Source organism: Lucilia cuprina, chromosome 3 (genome assembly GCF_022045245.1).
Source record: "Lucilia cuprina isolate Lc7/37 chromosome 3, ASM2204524v1, whole genome shotgun sequence".
NCBI classification, from domain to species: Eukaryota; Metazoa; Arthropoda; class Insecta; order Diptera; family Calliphoridae; genus Lucilia; species Lucilia cuprina.
The window spans coordinates 57,154,255-57,177,168 of NC_060951.1; the positions used below are offsets into that span (position 1 = coordinate 57,154,255).

Here is a 22,914-nt window from a genome sequence, read left to right on the forward strand (position 1 = left end):
GGCTTTTTATATTTAAATAAAGCAAATAGACGAGTGAGCGTATGTTTTTTTGGTTATACCCCCTTTCTAGTCTAATCTTATCACCAAGAGAAGCAATAAACTTCCCATAGAAATGATTTTTCGTCGTAGATATTGAATTGTTTTATGATTTTTAGAAATTATATGTATTAAAGCTATTTTTTTTTTCATTAAAAAATAACACTTTTCTGCGATAACAAATATAAAAATGTTAATAATTATAAACAAACAGTTCAATTGTTTTGTGTTCTTACAAGAGAAAACATTTCCAAAAACGCTCCCGTTAATAGAAAAATAAATAAAACTTTTGACTTAAATTAAAGAAAAATCGTAAAAAAACATGGCTTACCAATTACATATTGCATTAATAGTATTCTTGGCTTTTGTGTCGCATCTAGTGTTTTCTTTAGATTTAACTAAAACGGAAATTAAAATTGTAACCGATGCTGATCGTTATACAACCTTAAATCCAAATGCCACCTATAGGCCATTTAAAAAAGTCTATCATTCGAAAGGAAATATTATCTTTTCTGCCGGTGAACGTATCGATGGTAAGTTGTTGGCATTTATCGTTTGAAATTTCAAAGCCGACAAATGTAAATTAAAATTTTCGACATTTCTAATGTATTGTGAAGAATAAATAAACAATTTGTTAAATGTGTAAAATGTAGAGTGTTACTGACATTACAAATTGTTATCTTTTTTTGTGGTAACAAAAAAAAAAAATACGACAAAAGTTTAGTTTGAAAGCAAATACTTCAGATGTAAATCCTTGAGTATAACAATAATTTCTTTTTAACATGAATTTTGACGTAAAGAGGTATACGCAACGTAACGTCTTTGATTATCTTAGGAAAGTGTTCTAAAAAATTAAGTACCTATGAGTGATTTATAATAGAATACAATGAGTTCTTATGTTAATAGATAAAGTATAAATAAATTTAAGAATGAAATATATTTAAAATAAAACAAATATTAAACATATTTCAAATACGAATAGTGCGGAAAGGTGAATCAATTCAACAAGTGAATGAATACAAAATAATAGATTATATTGAATCTCTTGTCAAATCCGTGACTTTAGCTATAGCGTTTAGTCGAATGAAACGTAAAAATAATATTTCAATAATTATTTATATTATATATTTAATATATATAATTAGTAACTTATACAAAAATTTATATAACAATCTGGATCTGTGTAGCTACACATTTCTGAAAGGAGGGTTTTTGAAAATTGTCCATATAGATTGATTTCGATGATTTTTAAAACAAATTTTTCGATATGTAATTGAATTATAGAAAATTATTAGATCACAGCTGGGGTCTTCAGTCAATAGACGAAATAGCTGGCGAAAAATACTGTTTAGAATCTAAACTTTAGATTTAGCGTAAATTGTCGAGTGGTTTTATGATTAAGGCCCTTATAATATTTCTCTTCAACAATCTAGTAATTTCAAAAATTTTCTTGGGATTCTTAGATATTTGCATGGAGAAAGATATAGGATAAAATAAGACCCAAAAGCGCTGACAAGTTCCACCTATTTTTTATTAAATCGTTTAATCCAATAATTGAAATACGATTAAAATGTACTATTTTTTCACACGCCTAAAGGATCCGAAAAATTTTGAATAAAATCTAAATCCAGAGACCAAATTAAAGCATTAAGATATGCTATCAAGTTTTAGTTCAAAATATCTCTAATTAAATAGATTACCTCAATTATGAAGAAAAACTATTTTTATGCTAGATTCGTATGGCATCTGTTAGGTTAGTGTTCCAAACTAATAGAGAATAAATCGTTGATTCGATTCCAATCGGAGGCGCTGGTAAGGGAGCGCGCATCAGACCTGATAATGATCTAGTTGTATATGCTGCTAAGTAAACTAAACTAAGTAAAAAAAACTAATACGTGGTTAGTGTTTTAGTCTGGTGGTGGGTTCGATCGCTACCTGAGGCATTGGTAAAGAAGCGCACAAAAAATTCACTAAAAGCCGAGATGTATTTTTTCGGATTTGATGTTATATATACATTCTTCTTTCAAACGAACTAACTTACTTACTAACTTACTAACTTACTAACTTACTAACTTACTAACTTACTAACTTACTAACTTACTAACTTACTAACTTACTAACTTACTAACTTACTAACTTACTAACTTACTAACTTACTAACTTACTAACTTACTAACTTACTAACTTACTAACTTACTAACTTATTAATTTACTAACTTACTAACTAACTAATCAATTTTGTAAACTAAAAATAGATTTTATTAGTCAATTAGAGGTAAATATAGAATTTCAAACATAAAAAATTTCAAATATTTAAAATTTGCCCCACTGTGCATAATGAAATATTAATAACATTTGCTTGTACTTCCTTTACAAATTATCTATTAATTTGTTTACATTTTTAACTTAACCGTGATTTTTTAAATATTCTTAAAAACTCAATGACTACTTGAAAAATATAACACATCAGTCCGTTCCTAAAATACTAACAAAATACTTATAGGAATAATTAATAAGGCGCTTATGATATTTATTAAAAACTTAGTTATTTGGCATAACTTTCTAAAATATTCAAATCACTCATACGTTCTCGTTACAATATCTAATTAATAATAATCATACTATAAGGTGTCCAAAATAAATTAAACCCTTTTTTAAATACATAATTATTAAAAACTATAATATTAACAATCATTAAATAATCTTGATTTTCTTTACAATTTCAGGTGATCGTTTGATTATGAGCTTTATAGATGAAAGCCAATTTGCTCGTCTTGTCGATGTTGAGGTGTCTCTGTGGTATCCTAATCCTGGTTATGAAGGTAAAATCCTTAGCTTTGTTGAATTCGTTACCGATTTGTCAACCACCGAGGCTGATGTCTTCTTTGTAAATGATGGCGGTATTGGCAGTACATTTGCTGAAATTTTAATGACTGCCAATCGTACCACTAACTTTGGTTATCAAATCTTTATGTATGGTTATTAAATTCACTTTAAATGGATGACAAAACAAAACAAGTTATTGAAAAAAACTAAATGAATATAAAAACAAAAAAAAAAAAAAAAACTAATTCTGTGATTAAATGTTGTTGAGTCCTTTATATAAAAAAACAAATTAACATACAAACTTAACAAATAGTTTATTTATTGTTATTTTTAAGTATATATATATAAGTTAATTTATTTAAAAAAATATATATGAATAGAACATTTGGAAAAAGTAATTTTGAAATATTCAGCGAAAAAGTGGAATTTCGAACTTTTATATGAGAGTGATCTTTTTGATAAAATCTAAAGATGTTATTGAACTGAAGATGATAGTAAAAATAAGCATATATGCTTATAAATTATAGTGAAAATTAGCATATATGCTTATAAGTTTTCATATTCTCTCATGCACAATTTCTCCTACACAATCTTCCATCCATGACCATTAATTTTGGCAATAACTGCCGGTCCACACTAGGAAACTTTTTTTGGGAAACTTTTGATTTTGCGTGAGAGAGAAAGAATATCATTCATCTCTTTCGAGGTACGGAGTTTCCTGTTCTCGGAAACTTATTTTGTTATTCTTCTCATTCGTACAACAACAAATCAATGCAATTTACACGTAGTTTCTGAAAGAAAAGTTTCAATGTGTGGACATTAAGGAAACTTCAAAGGAGAATTAAGAAAAAGTTTCCTAGTGTGGACCAGGTCTAACATAACAATACATATGTTACTTGTGGTTCTTGCCGTATTAGTTTATATGCACAAGGCGAACTAAATACAACAACATAAAACTTATTATGCAGTATAATGTTATTGTTTTCATTAACGGTTTCTATGACCTGGTTCACACTGGGAAACTTTTATTGAGAAACTTTTTGATTTTGTGTGAGAAAAAGAGATGGTTGGTATTTCTTTCTCTTTCTTTCACATATAAAAAATCAAAAGTTTCCCAAAAAAATATTTCCCAGTGTAAACCAGGTCTATACGTTTTGTATTGTAAAAGTTTACTCTTGCAAAAGTTTTGTTGACGATTGTGAGCGGTTTCTTTCTTTGACATTTGTAGTGCAATTTAACCTTTTTTAACTGCTGATATTGTTTTTAACAGCTGATGTTGTTTTCATTAACGTAAAAGTTTATTCTTGCAAACGACTTTTTGAAAGAATTGGAAAATTGTTTAAAAATGTACTTCTATACTTGTTTACTCCTTAAAAAAAAAAATTAAAAAATATTTCTATTCCATATGTTGACCACTTTTTGTTTTATTTTTCTCGTTTTAATTTATTTGGAATAAATTTTCCCTCTATTGTTTTACTTTAATTTTTTGTTGTTTACAAATGTCAGCTGCTTTAATAAAAGAATTACAAACGCAATAACGTAGACCGTAGCAATAAATAAGACCATTTAGGTATTGCATGAATGCAATGGTGTGACAATTGCAATAGTGTGTGTTATGTTGTCGGGTTGCAATAGAAAGCTATAAGTTGTTGCATTTGCTCTTTGCAATAAACAGTGAAATCCTCTATTGTTTTCTCAATAGGTTTACTATTCTCATTAAACCTATCGGCTCAGAATCGTAATCTAAATCTTTTAGATTATGTCTGTTCGTTTATATGTCTGCGCTTTCATGTAAATCTTTTGCGGCCCAAGGACCTATAAGCCTATTGAAGAAAATTGTCATAATTAGTCTGCTATTTCACGTAGCCTCCTTATATAAACGCCTTGGAATACATAATTCTCTTAACTCTTTCACGTATACGAGACAGCGATTTTGTTTTGTGCATGAATGGGTTAAATGATATAGTATCTCTATAAAAATTAGCACAACTTTTGTCTCAATGTCTTAATAATAATCGAGCCTAATTTGTCGGCCTGTATTGTTGACGATTTGGATAACGAGATATCTCTGGGCATCGCTTAATCGTTTTTAAAATCTATAGAGATTAATACTATACATACTCGAGAAATCGAAAAATTTAGTTATAAACAAAATTATAAAGAAAATGATTTTGAAACTTATTTGGTAATTTCTAATTATTTCTAACTAAAACCTGTAAATCTGGTTAATACTAGAGAATTAAGTTTCGAAAAGAAATTTCTTATTATTAGGGTGGCTGCAAAAATATATAACAACAGAAGTTTATTTTATCTCTAAAAGTAAAAACAAACTATTCTTAAAACTCCAGAAGATTTTTGTAAATTTTTTTAATTCATATTTTAAAACAGAACCATTTATTTAAAGTGTTAAAACTTAAACTAGACTAGTTTTACTACAATTCGAAGTCCCCTAATACAAATAAAAACTTGCTTTGTAAAATTTTATTGTTTTTACAAACATTTGCCATAAACCAGATAAATAATACTGATAAAAGGTATTTTTTTTTTGTATTTCTTTAAAGAAAATAACGCTAATTAATAACTAGATTATGGCCAATATTATTTATTTGTTGTCAATTTTGATAGGACAATTTAATCAATTAAAAATATCAACAAAATTTGCAATAGAAAATAAATTAATTTTCAAAACAGCCGATAAAGAAAGTGAAATTTGTTTATTTTTTTTTAAGAAATGGCGTAATAGAAATAAAAATGGCTATGTTTTTTAAATATAAATTAAAAATATATAAAAATAATTTAGGTACTTAATTCTAATCAAAATGTAGAAATTATAAAGGCAATTTAAAATAATAATAACCTTTAGAATAGATAAATTATTGTCATGTGTTGCTTTATATGTTTGCTTCAGTTGGCACGCTTCCTATTGGTGACCATGTGTTAATTTTACCCAAAATTTATACTTAGTGAACGGAGCATTTGTTTATTTAGGTTAAAACAACCAGATTTTATAAATTTAATTTGTTCTAACGATTTTTGTTAAACATTTGTCATTTTCGGAACTGGATTTGTGGAATATTCTTCTGTTAGAAATTAATAATAAAATTAATAAAAAAAGGCTAATTAATATTTTTTGATTCTCATTTACTATGAGTCATTACATTGTTAAAATTTCGGAAATTCTTATTATTAACAATTAATGTAATTATATGGAAATGACAATAAACGAAATTGCAAATTGCTGGAAATCAAAATGAACTCAAAATTTTTGTAAATAACAAAAATTATTAATTTTTGAAGCAGGGTAGGGTTCTATAAATCGAATTCGGAAAAAGTCAAAAACTAGAAAATAGTAGACGAAAGTCAAAAACAATCGAATATTTAAAAAAAGTGTAAAAAGGTCAAAAACTCTAAAATAGTCGGAAAAACCCGAAAACAGTCAATAAATAGTCGAAAAAATCAAAAAGTCGAAAACAGCCGAAAAGTCGACTACTTATAAAATACTAAAAGTCGACTTTTATTAAAAAACAAAAAGTCGAAAAATAGATTTTTTTTAAATGAAAAATCTATCTATCTATCTATCTATCTATCTATCTATCTATCTATCTATCTATCTATCTATCTATCTATCTATCTATCTATCTATCTATCTATCTATCTATCTATCTATCTATCTATCTATCTATCTATCTATCTATCTATCTATCTATCTATCTATCTATCTATCTATCTATCTATCTATCTATCTATCTATCTATCTATCTATCTATCTATCTATCTATCTATCTATCTATCTATCTATCTATCTATCTATGTATGCCATTCTTTGTTTTCACTTCACTCTTTTTAATATATTTGTATATACATGTACAATGTGCATTCATTTGTATGTTATCTTAACAATAATTATTTTTTTCCATTTCAATTCATTTATCTTTTGTTGTGCCATAGATAACCAACATGTAATTTAACAAGTTGGAATTATTGGCAACAATCTGCAAAGAAATATTATTCTCTCCAATACCTCCAGCGGTTACGTAGGCCTGAGTGGTAGCACCGTCTTCAGCATTAACATACAATTGAAGTTGGGTGATTATGACGAAACTATCAATCTCTGCCTCATTATCATTTTCGACGGCCTTCTCGGGATAATTGAAATCTAATAAGATTTCCGGTTGTTGTTCATCAAATTTTTGAGTGTATTGATAAGTGTAAATAATTTTGGCTCCTAAAAGTATGATGCAAAAAAAAAATAAATAAAAACTATTGACAAGAACTATTTATTTAAATTAAGTATTTTATTTACCATTTTCTGTTTGTCCCAAAGTGTATTGCTCATACAAATTACGACCTGTTAGCTGAGTTCGTAGAAAGTTCTTATTGTGGGAAGCTCCTAAGCTTTGTAGAAATAAAGTCCATAATATGATTTTAATAGTTAAGGCTTCAGAGCGTGTCATTATTAAAATGATTGATTTGTTTTTGCAATAATTGTGCATTCTATTGCATTTATATAGCAATAAGTATTGCACAAGTTAAAATTTCATGGGAGTTTTTTTTTGTAATATTATCAAAATTGTATGTAATTTTTTTCCTATATAAATTGTTATCAAAAACAAATAAAACAATCATGTTACTTGTTGCAACATGACTTCCAAATTGCTTGTAGTAGCATTTTGTATTGTTTGAGTAGGGGTTGAGAATTGAATTGATTGACTGTTAGAAAAAAATTGTGTATTTCCTTTTTTTTTGTTTTATTGATAAGATATACATATGTACATTATTGGAGCATGATCGTGCTAGAAATATTTGTGCAGGTGAGTGTCTACCACGAGAAGGTATTGTTAGTACCAAACACTTCGGTTGAATTTTTTCATTTTTGAAATAGAATAACAGCCTGTGGACTATTGCCTAGACTATAGACTAGACTATAGACTAGACTATAGACTAGACTATAGACTAGACTATAGACTAGACTATAGACTAGACTATAGACTAGACTATAGACTAGACCATAGACTAGACTATAGACTAGACTATAGACTAGACTATAGACTAGACTATAGACTAGACTATAGACTAGAAATTGGTCCATAATTAAAGCAATACCTCGTGGATGGCTCTATTTCGGAAAACGCTTACTTACTTACTTTCATATAATTCTAATTATCAAAGTCCATATGTATGATATAATTCATGATTCTTATTATTTATTAAGAAAAAAATTGCTTGTTGTAATACTTATTTATATTTAATTGGAAAAAATATTTAACCATTTCTTTTTTTTTTATTATTTATTAAATTCAATAAGTTATTGAGAAAAAGTCGTTTCTTGTTAAATATATATTTTTTTTATATAATATAATTGAAACAAAACAAGACTCGATTAAAAGAACTTGACCTATTAAATAAGCAAATACAAAGTCGTTCTGATTTAAATTTTAACAACTACAGATGAAACGTAATAATACACTTGTTCGAGTTTTAAAAACAAAAATTTAATAAAATAGCAAAAACTGATAACGGTTGTAGGTTAATTAATTGTTTTTTTTTTATAAAATTATTTTAAAGACATTTATTGTTAGAAGAGAATTGAGTATCATTTACTATATGTTTGTTAATATTACTATAGAAGATTTTAGAAAAAAAATTAAGATACTTTTGGAAAAACTACATTATTTTGATTTATAAAAATTCTAAGAAATTTGTGGGTTTTTTTTTAACAATTTACCTAATTGTTATTGAAAATTTATAAATTTGATTATGAATATTATTTGATTTGATTATTATAATATTATAATTGACATGTTTTTTTAAGAATTTGACAATAAGATTTAGAGAGAGAAAACTGGTAGAGTTTTTAAACACAGATAGTATCAGCTTCAGATCTCAATTTTCTTATCTGACTAGCTTTAGATCGGTTTTTATGTGGACTTAAACAATTGCATTTAACGTTTAAAACGTTTATGACATTAGAGGTAAGTGCTTACCACATTCGCTTACAAATAGGCAGTTAGATTAGCACTAACTACGGTCGCCAGCAAATAAAATTTGAAAACAAAATGTCGCAAATGAAAAATAAGTACTTTTAGTATTTTATTATTTGTTAGTCATTACCAGACTTCTTCTAAGTAATGCAGATGGTATGTAATAGTCATTGAAAAGTAAGTTGTTAAATAAGTATAAGTAATTATTGAAATTGAAAATCAATACTTTTTAAACAAATTGACGAATTTATAAGCTGATAAATTACGAATTTTTTATCTCAAGTATTAATGTCTGTAACACTGTGTAATTTGATAGACAGCCAGGCGACTAAAAAGTTTTGCTATACATTTTTACACCTAATTACTTTAATGTATACATATTAGAAGGCATTCTGTTACGTCAATAGTGATTAGAAAAGTGGTTTACATGAAACGTTTAGATATAGAAAATTAACCTTCGGACATCCAAACGTTATATGTATTCTTCAAATTTCATTAATTTGAAAATGGTAGATTGAAAACTTAAAATTGCTGAAGTATAGATGTTGCCGGCAGGTCTATGTCCTGGCTAGTTGGTTGAGGTTCCTTCGGGATCCACGTAGTGGCGGGAAGAATGAGTTGCGGTTAAGAGACACGTAATCGAACCAGAGAACCACTCAAACTGGTACTAAGGGGTTAGTTGCCTCGGAACTCGTCTAGGTTGGGAATTGGTTTCAACTTAAAATTATGGGGAAGAAATGGTGATTTAAGAAATGATAAAAGGACAGATATCTTTGGGTAATGTGACAAAGCAACTTATGCTAGATTCTTGAAATTCTATAAGAGCGAATTTTCAGGTTGATACTTGGTGGTTGTCTCTCATTCCATAGATGATCTTGATAAACTGAAAATGGAACTGATCATAACTGCCTCCAGGAGATTAATACGAGTATGCCTTTCTAAAATCGAAGTTCTTGGCGTTGTTGTCAAGATAAATATTGCTCTTACTGTCGGGAAGAACCCCTTATTTGGTTCGATTGACTTTGGAATTCTTACATCCTTTGTCATACCATCATGACATACAAAAGGGTCCTGACTTGTTGTTGGTATATGTCTCTACATGATGTGCTCCAAATCTGCAGTGCTCTGTGATGTGGTTGCTTGGTCTTTAAAAGGATGAGGATTATACTTGAATGGCTCTTTGGAGGATGGACATACAACGGCATGGCTTATAACAGTGAAAATAAAATTGGTAAATCTCAAGATCTTATACAAAAGATGCGTACGTTGGGGTTTTGTTGGAACCCCTCTCTATTGAACCAACGGCCAATTGTCTCTTTATTTTCGGAAATTAAAAGGCTCTAGTACTCCAAAATGGAACTGCACCAGCAAACTTGCCAACTAAGTGTTCTTCATCGACCGTTTTAAGTTCGCATAGTGCCGGTGCACACAGGGAAAATTTTGATTTTGTGTGTGACATAAAGAAATATCTTCTCTATAGCGGTACGGATTTTCTCCAAACGAAGTTGCTGAAACAAAGTTTACTCTGTTAAGAAAACTGTAATAAGAGAATTAAGAAAGAGTTGATCCATAAAAGTCTCCCTTTGTGAACCGGTACCTGATGTATGAAAATTTTCAACAGGAAGTAAACTTTAAAAAGAGAATAAAGAAATAGTTTATCAACAACAGTTTCCCTATGTGAACCGGGACATTCATTGCAATTTAGAGACTAGATTCCTAACACATCAACTTTTCCATTATTCCTGATCGTTATTTTTTTATATTTTCTAAATTAAATTTGAATTATTTTGCGATTTAGATCTCAAACTCTACAAAACAAATAAACGTATAATTAATTAACATAAAACCATAATAATCAACATTATAATTGTCAATCAATGTCAAAAATAGTTTCAACTTTTTATTCATTGCGGTTTTAAAGTTAAGATGACGTTTTCCATTGTTATTATTGAAACTTAAACATTACTTAAATAAATGATTCATTAGCCGGTTTTTTTTTAATTCATAAATAAAAACAAATTTTGCAAAAAGTGTTTGCACTTGTGTGAATAAGTATTAAAATTCTATAAAAAAAACTATAATGTACTCAACATTGTTTATTTATATGCAAACATGACTCGGTTAAGAGATGTTTTCTAAAAGTGTTTGAATAACTATAACTGAACTTTTAATGAAGTAGTACTTGTACTTATTACTTATACTTTCAAACAATCATAACAGCCATATGTATACTTTACACGTACATATGTATGTATATATAAACTACAAGTAGCCACTACCGATTGACCACAACAATTCATTTGAATTGAGATTTAATTGAATTCTCTTGAATTTTTCATTGAATAAATTGATTTGAGTTGATTTTTTCTCAATAAAGCTGAGCAAAAACTAACTCTGAACAGATCTGTTGTGTTTGATACCAGATCAATGGTGAGCTCAGTTGTTGGTGAGACGTGTTTTGAAACGGTTGTGCATTTTTTTTGCCTAATCGAAGTGACGGCGTAAATATTGTGAAATGGTTTGACGACTGACCGTTTAATACAATTTAATCGCTAATAAAGTGAGTGCATCATATCAATTAAACACAAAAATATAAATAAATAATAAACAATAACAAAAAATATATATACAAAAATAAATTAATATTTTTTTAATACAAAATTCAAGAATTTATTGATAATTTGTCTAAAAACAAGTGAACAAAATTCTGTGAAAAAAAGAAGACAAGACGTTCAACGACTGGTTTAATCTGCAGTTTCAGGTCTTAAACTCTCAATGTGTTTTGTTTGTGTGTGTGTATGCGTTAATGTAAAGAGTCTGAAATCAAAAACAAACAAAAAATAACAACAAAAGTTCTAAATACAAAAACAAAGTTTAAAATTAAAAAAATAAAAATGATCTGGTTTTAAAGAGCATCCCATATACAATATGTCTAAGTAATCAGCCCTATGCTGGGATTTGTGTAAACAAGAAAAAAACCTCTTTGGATTGAAAAATGTTTGATCAGATAAACATAATATTGTGACGGTAAATGACCGTATAGTAGTGTTCCCATGTTATCCTTTTATGCATTTGTAGTACAAATTTCGGTTAACTTCAAATTTGGAAGGGTTAGCTAATGAGAATATACAATTTTGGACGAAAAATTTGTTTTATTATAAGACCTTATAACAGTGTTCCCATGATATCCTTTTATGCATTTGTAGTTTAAATTTCAGTTAACTTCAAATGCGGAAGTGTTAGCTAGTGAAAAAAAGATTACAGAGATACTATTAGTGGTTATCGGATCGCTTTGAAGCCAATTGATTCGACGCATGGAGAGGATGAAGTCTCCACGAATTGGTTCGGATATAATGTGGTAGGTAGAAATAGATAGATAGATAGATAGATAGATAGATAGATAGATAGATAGATAGATAGATATATAGATAGAGAGATAGATAGATAGATAGATAGATAGATAGATAGATAGATAGATAGATAGATAGATAGATAGATAGATAGATAGATAGATAGATAGATAGATAGATAGATAAATAGATAGATAAATAAATAGATATATAGATAGATAGATAGATAGATAGATAGATAGATAGATAGATAGATAGATAGATAGATAGATAGATAGATAGCATTTCAAATCATTATTTCAACAGGTTGATATCATTGATGACATGTGCTTTCCTTGAACGCTTACAAATAATTAGAAAAGTTTTCGTTGTTAATCTTATTAAAAAACCTATACAGTTTCTAAAGCTATGCAGACAGTACACTAATGAATTATAACGTATTTATATAGCACATAGTTAATGAGATTTTATTAGACTACTTCTAAGTAAAGAGATCTTTAAAGTAAATGATCTGTTCGTCAGCTTAGTCTTTATTGGGGCCTGATAAGACTAAAACATTTCTTCGAACTCGATTTTACTGCAAGAACCTTTTAAAATCTCTTTAAATATGAAGTTTTGTTAAAATCGACTTATTTGTTATTAATTAAAAAAATATATACATAGATATCCCAGAATAGAGCTGATATTAACAAAATATGTATGTACTTTTCTTCGAACTCGAATGTATGACATGTTGCAATAAAGCATTTTTTTTAAATTAAATAGTTATCACCAAATAAAATCGCTTTAATAAAGTACAAAAATAATTAAAATATATTACATATGTATAAAATTATTAATAAATAGAATTATAATAAAAGATTTGTTTTAAACAAATTTTAAAATAAAACAATAAAAAATAATACAATATTGCTTAATTTAAATTAAATAAATAATTGGAAATTTAATAATATGTGAAAAACCAATAATTATTAAAAATCATATAAAGAACAATTCAGCTAAATTTAAATTTTGTGTGATTTACCTATGATAAGATGTATGAAATATAAAAAAATTCCAAATAATTGAAAAAAATATTGTTTTATTGTTTGATTTTTATAATTTTGTTGTAGAGTGTAGAATTTGTGGAAAAAATATATATATTTTGTTTGGATTACCGGTACAAGTATAAACAAAAAATTTACATATAAAAACAATAATTGAACAGGTTTTAGAACTGGTTGATATTTATGTGAAATCGTTAAAGAACAGTTAAATGTTCGATTACAGTAACAAAGGCTGATGATGCGACTAAACGGATTAGGAGAATTTTTAAAGCGCTACACTTTTTTTCAGAAATATAACGACAAATCTGTAAAATATGTATATATGTTAACACATATCAAAGTTTTTGAAGTTGTGTTAATTGAAAAATCAGCTGTTTTTCTAAAAGTTAAAAACTTGTTTATCGATTTAACCAACACTTCAAATGTTTAACCGATTAGGTTTAGGTTCAATAACAAATTTTAATGCCACTGCTACTGCTTGAAATTCGAAGAAAAGTTTAACAATAATTTGATTTTTATTTAGTACTTTTTTTTTAGATATAATTTAAAATAAATTAATTTAAATATGTTTTAATTAAATAAAACATATGTGCAGTTAATTGTTGATAAAACGTAATTTATTTATTGTTATATTAGATAAATTGTACATTATATTGAAATCCTCAAGTGTTTAATTAGAGAGGTCAATACTACGAAATAAACCAGTTTCCTTAATATCATACTAATCATCTAAAGTCAAGAATCTTCTGCTATAGAACTAAGAAACTCGAAACATTTAAGATCAAATATAAATTGTAAAAACATTTCGATCATATCAAGAGAATGTACATCTTTCCGTAAAATTTTTATTGGTTCTAGTAAAAATGATCCAGTACCACCTAAATAGTCACATATTTAGTTTGACATACTGTAACTTATCTTAATGACAGATCTTGTTGGTGCCGGTTACAGCCGGATTAAAAGTTATTGGGAAAATTTTTATTGGTTCTAGTAAATAGTCCAGTTGAACCTAAATAGTCACGTATTTAGTTTGACAAACTGTAACTTATCTTAATGACGGATCTTCTTGGTGCCGATTACAGCCGGATTTAAAGTTATCGGTTTCAAAAGTTGGTTCATTTGGTATGAGAACCCCCTTGTATACAAAAAGAGTCACGACTGACTGATCTTACTCTTTGTGCATAACCGATTTTCTTGTGTGCCCGAAGGAAAAATAGGATAATTCTTATTTTAAAATTTCAAGTGGGCGAGGTACTAGGCCCATTTACTAAATAACTGTTTGTCGGTTCGGTAGATTAAATTAGATAAAAAAGATTTCTTTAATATATAATGTCCATATTTAACCCAAAATTTAAAACCTTAAAATAGTCGCATTTTTCACTGAGAAATTTGGAATTTTAATAGTGAAGTATAGATTCACTTACTAAATAACTTTACAATTAGATTTCTCAAATATTGCACGGACAACTTTAACATTCATAAGAATATTTTTGCACAAAATGTACCACGCCCATTTTACATATTACCACGCCCATCACACATTAAGAAAATATTAAATCAGTTTGTATCCGAAAATATAACAGTTAGAGTCGGAGCCATTTTAGTCTTAATATGATTATTTATGACAAAAAGTTGGTGGACTAGCAGCAGGGGGCGTGGCATCTCCCATATTACGTAAATACAAAACATCGTTTAATTGGGAAACTTATAGAACTAAATTTTTCAAATTTTGCACAAAGGACTTTAATATTTATTTGAATTTAAGAAAGCGGACTTTAATCAAGTTGTTAAGGGTGGCTTGGAATCCCCTATGAATTAAATAGAAAAATTTGTATATCAGAGAAACTATAGAAGCTTGAATTTTAAAATTTTACAGTAAGAACTTTGACATTCATGTAAATATTTAGAGAAAAATTAGTGGACTCTTATCATACATTATTATTTACATTTTTCATAGCTTAATCCTTATTAAAGTTTGGAAAAATTGGCGAACTTGCAATTATTTGCGAGGCATATGTCAAAAATTTGTATATCTGGAAAACTATTATAGTAAGAAAAATATACAAATTTCTAAAAATCTGTACTATTACTTATTGGTACTTTTATGTTCCTAAAATGGAACATTATACATTTTTTTTAATATAAAAGACTACAAGAACTGACAACCGGTAAAAGTCAACTTTTTGACTAAAGCATAAAAATTCCGTTTATTGACAGTTCTAACTAAAATCTTTACGGTATTGTTTTTAGTATTGTAAATTAAAGTAAATTAATTAAAAAAATAATAATTTATAGCTTTTTAGGGAATGCAATTTGTTTTATAAAAAAATTTTTAAAAATTTACACGGGGTAGACAACAATTCAACTGCCCAAAAATCTTTTAACATTAAGAATCTAAAAAATTCTTGAGAAATTTTTAAAACCAGTTGCTTTTAAGCAGAACTCTTATTAATTTTACATTTATTTTCAGATTGTTTTGAATGGAAAATTCCAAGATATGAACTGTTTAAAATTTAAATATTAAATCTCATTAAAAAATTAATTAAAAATTGTACAAATTCTAAGTACTTTTATAATTTTCTTAAATCTTGGAGTTCTTTGAAAACACAAATTTGATTTTAATGAAATGACATAAAACTCACAGTTTTTGGGCGGTATTTTCCGTTATAGTTTTTCTTAATTGTCCAAAACTCTTGCAAAACTTTCAGCAATACCACGTACTTATAGGGAAATCAATTAAATAAATTTTATGTTATTGATTGATGATGACGCTTTGTGAGTAGATCACATTTTGTTTATTACAACAATGTGACATTGAACTTAAAAAATCCCGCTAAACTACAGTGTGTCAAATAATAAATGAAACAATATCGACTAACTTAATTGATTTTAGTAAAAACTTTTTTAAGTAGAATTTCATGTTTTCTAAAATAATGTAATTGTCTGTATAATTTTTTTTTACTAGGAAACAAAATAACATCATCAGGCAACATTTTTTTTTAATAAATAAAAAAACTGACAAATAATTTCTTTGTTACAATAACAAAAATAAACAAAAAGACTTCACTGTATTTAAATAAAAGAAAACCAAAGAAAACAAAATGCAACTACGAAACTTTAGTAATAGAAATGTTAAGAAATATTCAATGCCACAGATAATGCTGATGATGATGCACTGGACACTGATGGGTATCATGCTGTTGCAACAAATGAAAACAACAGATGCTGTCAAATTTAGTAAGTAAGATTTTAATTAATTGTAAAATAGTTAAAAGATTTATTAAAAAAAATTAAACATAGAGGAAAGAACATATGTACGTAGAACGGAAAGTCAACAGAGTTTCCACTCTCCGTATTTCTCTGTGTAACTATAAAGGTACTAGACTATAGACTAGATTATAGACTAGACTATAGACTAGACTATAGGCTAGACTATAGACTAGACTATAGACTAGACTATAGACTAGACTATAGACTAGACTATAGGCTAGACTATAGACTAGACTATAGACTAGACTATAGACTAGACTATAGACTAGACTATAGACTAGACTATAGACTAGACTATAGACTAGACTATAGAGTAGACTATAGACTAGACTATAGAGTAGACAACAGATTAAACTATACTATATTTAGATAGTCTAACCTATATTTACTTTATTGTATTTACTACTATGTGGACTACTTATCAAAAGTTTATAAGTTATTTAAGAGATACAAATTGTGCTCTTAATTGCTCGTTTCTCTTATAAATAACTAGCACTCTTTGTTACAGAAGGCGATAATTGTATAACAAAAAGTCAACCGGGTATTTGTAGAGAATGGGGCGAATGCCCCATTATAAAGACTTTAATCGAAACCGGAGAGTATACTAATCGTCAGGTAGTAAGTTGTGGTTTTGGCATACGAGAAGAATTGATTTGTTGTCCTGTCATTAGATCACAACCGGATATCGAAACAACTACCGTGGAAAATGACGATCGTTTTATAGTGTAAGTATTTTTGAGTGTTATACTTATGATACTTATGAATATATAAAAAATAAATGTTTTAGATGTTGTTGACACTGTACACTGAGAGAAGCGTTTAAAAGTAAAATGATTTTTTATTTTTTAGTTAAAATTTGATATTCTGAAAATAATCTTAAAAATATCTTAGAGCAGAGACGTTGTTCCCGATTGTATTCCTTAACGCAATGTGGCTTATCAAATTTTATACTAAAAATAATTTGTCCGCATATTCAACGTATACAAATTATAATTTATTTTTAGTTAATTTTACTCTTGAGAGAGAATTTGTTACTATTTTATTTTTTTAAAAAGATCTTTTATACAATTATTTGTAATTTGTTTAATGTTTTTTTATTAAAGTTGTCTTTTAAGTAAAATATTATGTGTTTCCGGAATATTACAGATTTGTAAAAACCAATTTTTTGTTTTTTATATTGCTTTTTATAAATAAACATGATCTATTAATTTCACTTTAGTTAAAAATTGGATTTTTACAGTCGGAGAGATTGTGAAAGAGCTCTTTAGCTTTCATAAATATGTACCCTATAGAAAATCACTCTCTATTGATGCTAGCTTTATAATAGTGCGTGTGTGCACTCTTATTTTTCACAAAAATAAAACTCATTTCTCACTCTGTGCCGATACCTGGTTTACAATCAAAATATTGTAATTTACTTTTAACTGCTTTTCTCATTGTATATTTGTATCGTTATTGCATTAATTCACACACTAATTTACACATTTTTTATTCTCTCTCTCTCTCTCTCTCTCTCTCTTTTATAATTGAAATGTATTGGTTTCTGGTATCTATCATTAACTTTAACTATTGCTTCTTTTCTAATCTCTTTCCACCTCTCTTTCCGCTTAACAAAAACAAACGAACAAAATTTAACAAATCAAAATTTAGACCAACTACAACTCAAGCTCCTGTAACTGATTTTTGGTTGCCTTTACTGCAAACTAATACCACTACAGCAGCTCCAGATTTTTGGGCAGATTTATTGACAACATCTACCAGCACGACGACTACCACCATAAAACCCTTGATTGTGGGAGAACAACGATTAAATGAAAGTTCGGAATTTTTTGATTTTAATGCTTTACTCAGTGGCAATCAAGGCAAATCGGAACGACAAACAAGTACGGTAGGCAATAGGCCAAATGTGAATCCTAGTAATGGGGGTTTTGTGGGTGTGAGTGGAAATGGTAATGGTCGTGGTAATTTAAATAATGCGGCAGTCAATACGAATCAATGGAATTTTGAACAACCTGTTAAAAATGTTAATAGTGTACCCGGTCTATCAAATAATAATAATAATAATAATGGTCGGGGCAATAATGGTGCCAGCAATTTCTGGGCAAATGGTAATGGAAATATTGGTAGAGGTCAGCTAAACAACGGAAGAGGTCAACTTAATTTTGGTATAGGCCAATTAAATGGCCAGCAAAATTTTGGTAGGGGCCAGTTAAATGGTCAACAAAATAATGGTCGTGGACGTGGTAATCAAAACAATGGTAGAGGTCGTAATGGCATGAGCAATCAAAATGCTGGTTTTATCTTCCCCGAAAATAATATGAGACCCACTAATCAGTTTTTTGAAATTGAAGATACAAACAATCGCAGACCAGGTAGACCTGTTAATACTATGCAAACTCAAAATCCCAATACAGTTATTGCCAACAATCCCAATAATAACAAAAATAATGACCCCGATGATGAAAATAGAAGAATAGAAGATCTAATTATGAATGTATTCGATACTACAAATAATGCCAATAAGAAACCTGAAATGAGTTTAGATGATGCGATAGCAAATATTTTCAATGTTAATAAACCGGATAATGCACAATTAAATAACAAAAATCCAACTGGACCAATTGCAAATAATCCTCAAACTGGGGCCTGGTTAAAGCCTCAAGAATCAATCAATCTTAATAATCATGATGTGGAGTTTATACCTCATCAGCAGGTGGAATTTGTAAATACTCAATCGCCAGTACATTTTCAAATTGCTCCGGGTCTAGAGAATCAACTATCGGGTAATGATTTAGATGCAGCACCCTCCACCAGTTTCATACAACAACCCGTAGTAGTTGAGACTTGGTCTAATAATCCGGTACATAGACAAGAGTTAAATCCCATACAAATAGTTTATGATAATCTAGTTAATTCAGGCATGGATATTGTCAAGGCCCAGGAGCATGAAGTCGAACATGTTTTTAATCAACATCAACAGCAGTTTGTGCAACAGCAGCCACAATTTGGTCAACAGGGTTCTCATGTAGTTGTGGTACAACCTCTACCGCATGCCCAACAATTTGTGCAACATCCACAATTTATACAACAACCACAATTCGGACAGGAACATTTTCAAGCGTCGATTCATGAAAACGAGTCTTCGGCTAAAGAGCCTCGTTCTACATCGCCGCTACAACAGTTTGTACAACAACCTAACAGTGGTTCGCCACTGATTGTACAGTCGCCACCCACACAAATATTGGATCCATTCAAACCATTCGAATTTCGTCCACCGCCAGACGATGAAAACCCTTCTTTGGAAGTTGATAATTCATTAAGGTGGTTATAAAATCATTGTGTTCCTAACATTTTCGCCGTTTTTATTCATCTAACCTCTCTCATTAAAGTCGTGTTATTAACTTTTCCTTTAGGCTAACAATATTAATTTACTATTTTTTTCTTGTTCTTATGTTTTTTAGTCCAAAACCAACACCTCCTATACCAGATGTTAAAACAAATGAAAATGATAGACCAGCCGTCAGAGGTGAGTTTAAATGGAGAAAATTTATTTCGATTTCGTGTTTATTTACTGTTATTTTTTAGCTTGCCGGCGTATTGAACGTGGTTTAGCCGCTTCTTTGTCTCCTCATATTTTGGGTGGTACACCGGCTGAACTGGGTGAATTCCCACATATGGTGGCGATAGGTTACAGTCGCATTGGTGGTGACAATAGACCTCCCTACGATATACGTTGTGGTGGTACTTTAATTGATAAACGTTTCGTTTTGACTGCAGCTCATTGTGTTTCGGAACGGGAAAATGTTCCCGCTATTGTACGTTTGGGTGTGGTGAATTTCACCGATCCCAAAGAAATGAGCAATGCTGTGGAATTAAGAATAAAGGTAAGTGTAAGAAAATTTTGAAAATTTAAATCTTTTAAAGTATTAACACAAAGTTTAGCTGAACTTTGCTTACAACAGCGTATATTCAATATTGAACCCATTACTATCAATAGATATCGTATTACTAACTAAGACAAAGATCGTTCAATATATTGATCATAGCTCCCATATAACGTTTCACATTAGGACAGAATAGATTATACCGGTAAATGGATTTATTTTTAATCATTTTCTCTTAAATATCATTACTAAAAAAGACCTGAATTGGCTCATAATTGACCCTAGCTCCGATATAGCTCTCATAGTAGGTCAGCAAGGCCATTTTTTTAATAAATATATCTGACATTTCTAAACGGCTGCTGTGATCAGCATAAACTTTACATTAGCATAGTCAAAGAGTATTAGTGTTTAAGTTTAGAAAATGGATCCTATAAATTCTCCAGAGACGGCGCTATGGGTGCTCAAACTAAAGACTCTCGGATTTTTAAATGCGCGCCATTGTTTTGTTTTCAAAATGATTTCAAAGATTTTTATACCTTTGGAAAGCACTCGGCAAGGTTTTATAATATTATGCTTGCTGTGTAACTCTTATAGATCGAATGGACTAGGAAATGGCTGTAGGTTCTGGTAAAAAAAAGTCGCTCCTACCGCCTTCCGAATTAGACCTATTTTTGTAATAAAATTCTCAAATTTGGGCCTCATGTTCCTATAACCTAAAGCTGCTCGTAGAGAAAAAACATAGTACGATATGGTTGCTATAATTTAACTATGTTCACTGTAACAATATATTGTTATCAAAAACATATTATTGTTATTTTAATTCTATTTAAACAATATTGTTGTTACTGTAATCATTTCCATGTTCATGGCAATTATAAATTTGAGTATGATTGACTGAATTTGAATATGATTGACAATTTGAATTTGAGTATGATTGACAATGAAAACATTATGTTACTAACAACCATTTAAAATTACAAATAACCATTATATGTTATATAACCGTTGTATGTTATCCAAATTATGTTATCCAAATTATCCAAAGTATTTTAGAAAGACTTTTGTTGGAAACAAATCTCAGAAATCTGTATATAATTGTTATTTCACAGGAAACCTATATCCACGATGACTATCTAACACGTTTAACATACAATGATATCGCCATTTTGGAACTAGAACGTGATGTCGAATTCAGCGAATACATTTATCCAGTATGTTTATATACAAATATATCGGATCCCGATACCAGCATTAAACTATGGGTTACCGGTTGGGGTACTGTTAATACCACCAGTAAGTTATCATAAAGTTATTACTATGAAAAAAAAAACTCTTAATAATTGAAATGTTAAATATTTTTAGCGCGCAGCTTTTCTAATATATTACTAAAAGCTCCTTTACACACTGCACCTTTGGAGAATTGTAATAGAAGTTTTACGGAATATGGTTTAAATAGAAGAATACCAGAGGGTATAATACGTACACAATTTTGTGCCGAGGATAAGGATCAAATAAAAGATGCCTGTCAAGGTGATTCGGGAGGACCTTTAAATTTGATAGTCGATGGTAAGAGGAGATTTAATTAGGTTTTTTTATTTTATAAAGTTTTAATTTTTGTTTTTGATTTTCAGAATCTTATAAGAATTACCGTTTAGTGGGTGTAGTATCTTCGGGTTTCGGTTGTGCTTCCTCAACGCCTGGTTTGTATACTAGAGTGGCTGCTTTCTTAGATTTCATAGAGAAGATTGTGTGGCCTAATGGAGGAGATTAAATTTTAGTTATTTAAATGTTAATAATAATAAATTTAATAAATTAACACAAACAGTGATAAGTTTTACTATCGTGATTTTTTTGTCTTGTTCTTTTACCCAGCCAATAAATTATATTAATTATTTAAGTTTTTAGATGTATTTTGCCATACCATGCATATGCATGTATATGTAATAAATCTTTAAGTAATATAAAGTTTAGTTCTTAGTTGTGACTTTACTTTTTCTCACTAGACAACAAGAAGCAACATGTGTTTGTTTGACACATTTTAAGTGTTTAGCCTACTAAAAGTATGCTACATAACACAAACAAACACACACACACATACACACCTATGCAAACATTGATACTAGGCTAAATTACGATACATTTTGTAAACATTAGAAACCGGATATTATTTTAGTATACAAAGCCTTAACGCATGCTTTAGTTTTTTGTATTACGAGAGAGAGTGAGAGTAAGAAAATGTATACTCTCACAAAAGCTTTAATTAAGAGTGACCATATGTATGGCAAAAAGCTAAATACTGTTAGAAACAGCTGTTTGTTTAAAGCTTTTGCCAAATATTTTCATTTTTAAATACAATGCACGCCTTAATTTACCTTCAGTTGTACGCGAATATTCAAAGCATATTAAATGCTAATAGAAAAACGTCAAGAGAGCGGTAAATGTTTAACGGTTTTATTTTATATTTAAATAAAATTTAAAATAAAATGTTTTAATTAGAAAAATGTTTAATTATTTAAATAAA

The 22,914-nt window shown here is 28.8% G+C and overlaps 3 protein-coding genes across 4 annotated transcripts; 2 read left to right on the forward strand and 1 right to left on the reverse strand.

Annotated features, from left to right (window-relative positions):
- Nucleotides 1-243: 243 nt before the first annotated feature.
- Nucleotides 244-3,168, forward strand: LOC111681473. The gene is made up of 2 exons (XM_023443260.2): nucleotides 244-569; nucleotides 2,763-3,168. Exons 1-2 carry the CDS (start codon nucleotides 359-361, stop codon nucleotides 3,020-3,022), a joined length of 471 nt encoding a protein of 156 aa, XP_023299028.1. The 5' UTR covers nucleotides 244-358; the 3' UTR covers nucleotides 3,023-3,168.
- Nucleotides 3,169-6,681: 3,513 nt separating this feature from the next.
- LOC111681479 lies at nucleotides 6,682-7,327 on the reverse strand. The gene is made up of 2 exons (XM_023443265.2): nucleotides 7,166-7,327; nucleotides 6,682-7,087 (listed from the first exon to the last, which is right to left on the reverse strand). Exons 1-2 carry the CDS (start codon nucleotides 7,314-7,316, stop codon nucleotides 6,786-6,788), a joined length of 453 nt encoding a protein of 150 aa, XP_023299033.2. The 5' UTR covers nucleotides 7,317-7,327; the 3' UTR covers nucleotides 6,682-6,785.
- Nucleotides 7,328-11,275: 3,948 nt separating this feature from the next.
- Nucleotides 11,276-22,239, forward strand: LOC111681462 (probable serine/threonine-protein kinase tsuA). 2 transcript variants are annotated; one of them, XM_023443247.2, is made up of 9 exons: nucleotides 11,276-11,403; nucleotides 16,205-16,476; nucleotides 17,018-17,234; nucleotides 18,160-19,830; nucleotides 19,971-20,035; nucleotides 20,095-20,393; nucleotides 21,503-21,686; nucleotides 21,756-21,959; nucleotides 22,025-22,239. In XM_023443247.2, exons 2-9 carry the CDS (start codon nucleotides 16,341-16,343, stop codon nucleotides 22,162-22,164), a joined length of 2,916 nt encoding a protein of 971 aa, XP_023299015.2. In that variant the 5' UTR covers nucleotides 11,276-11,403; nucleotides 16,205-16,340; the 3' UTR covers nucleotides 22,165-22,239. The 2 variants fall into 2 exon arrangements, with proteins under 2 accessions (XP_023299015.2, XP_023299016.2); XM_023443248.2 differs by having other exon boundaries at nucleotides 17,021-17,234.
- Nucleotides 22,240-22,914: the final 675 nt, after the last annotated feature.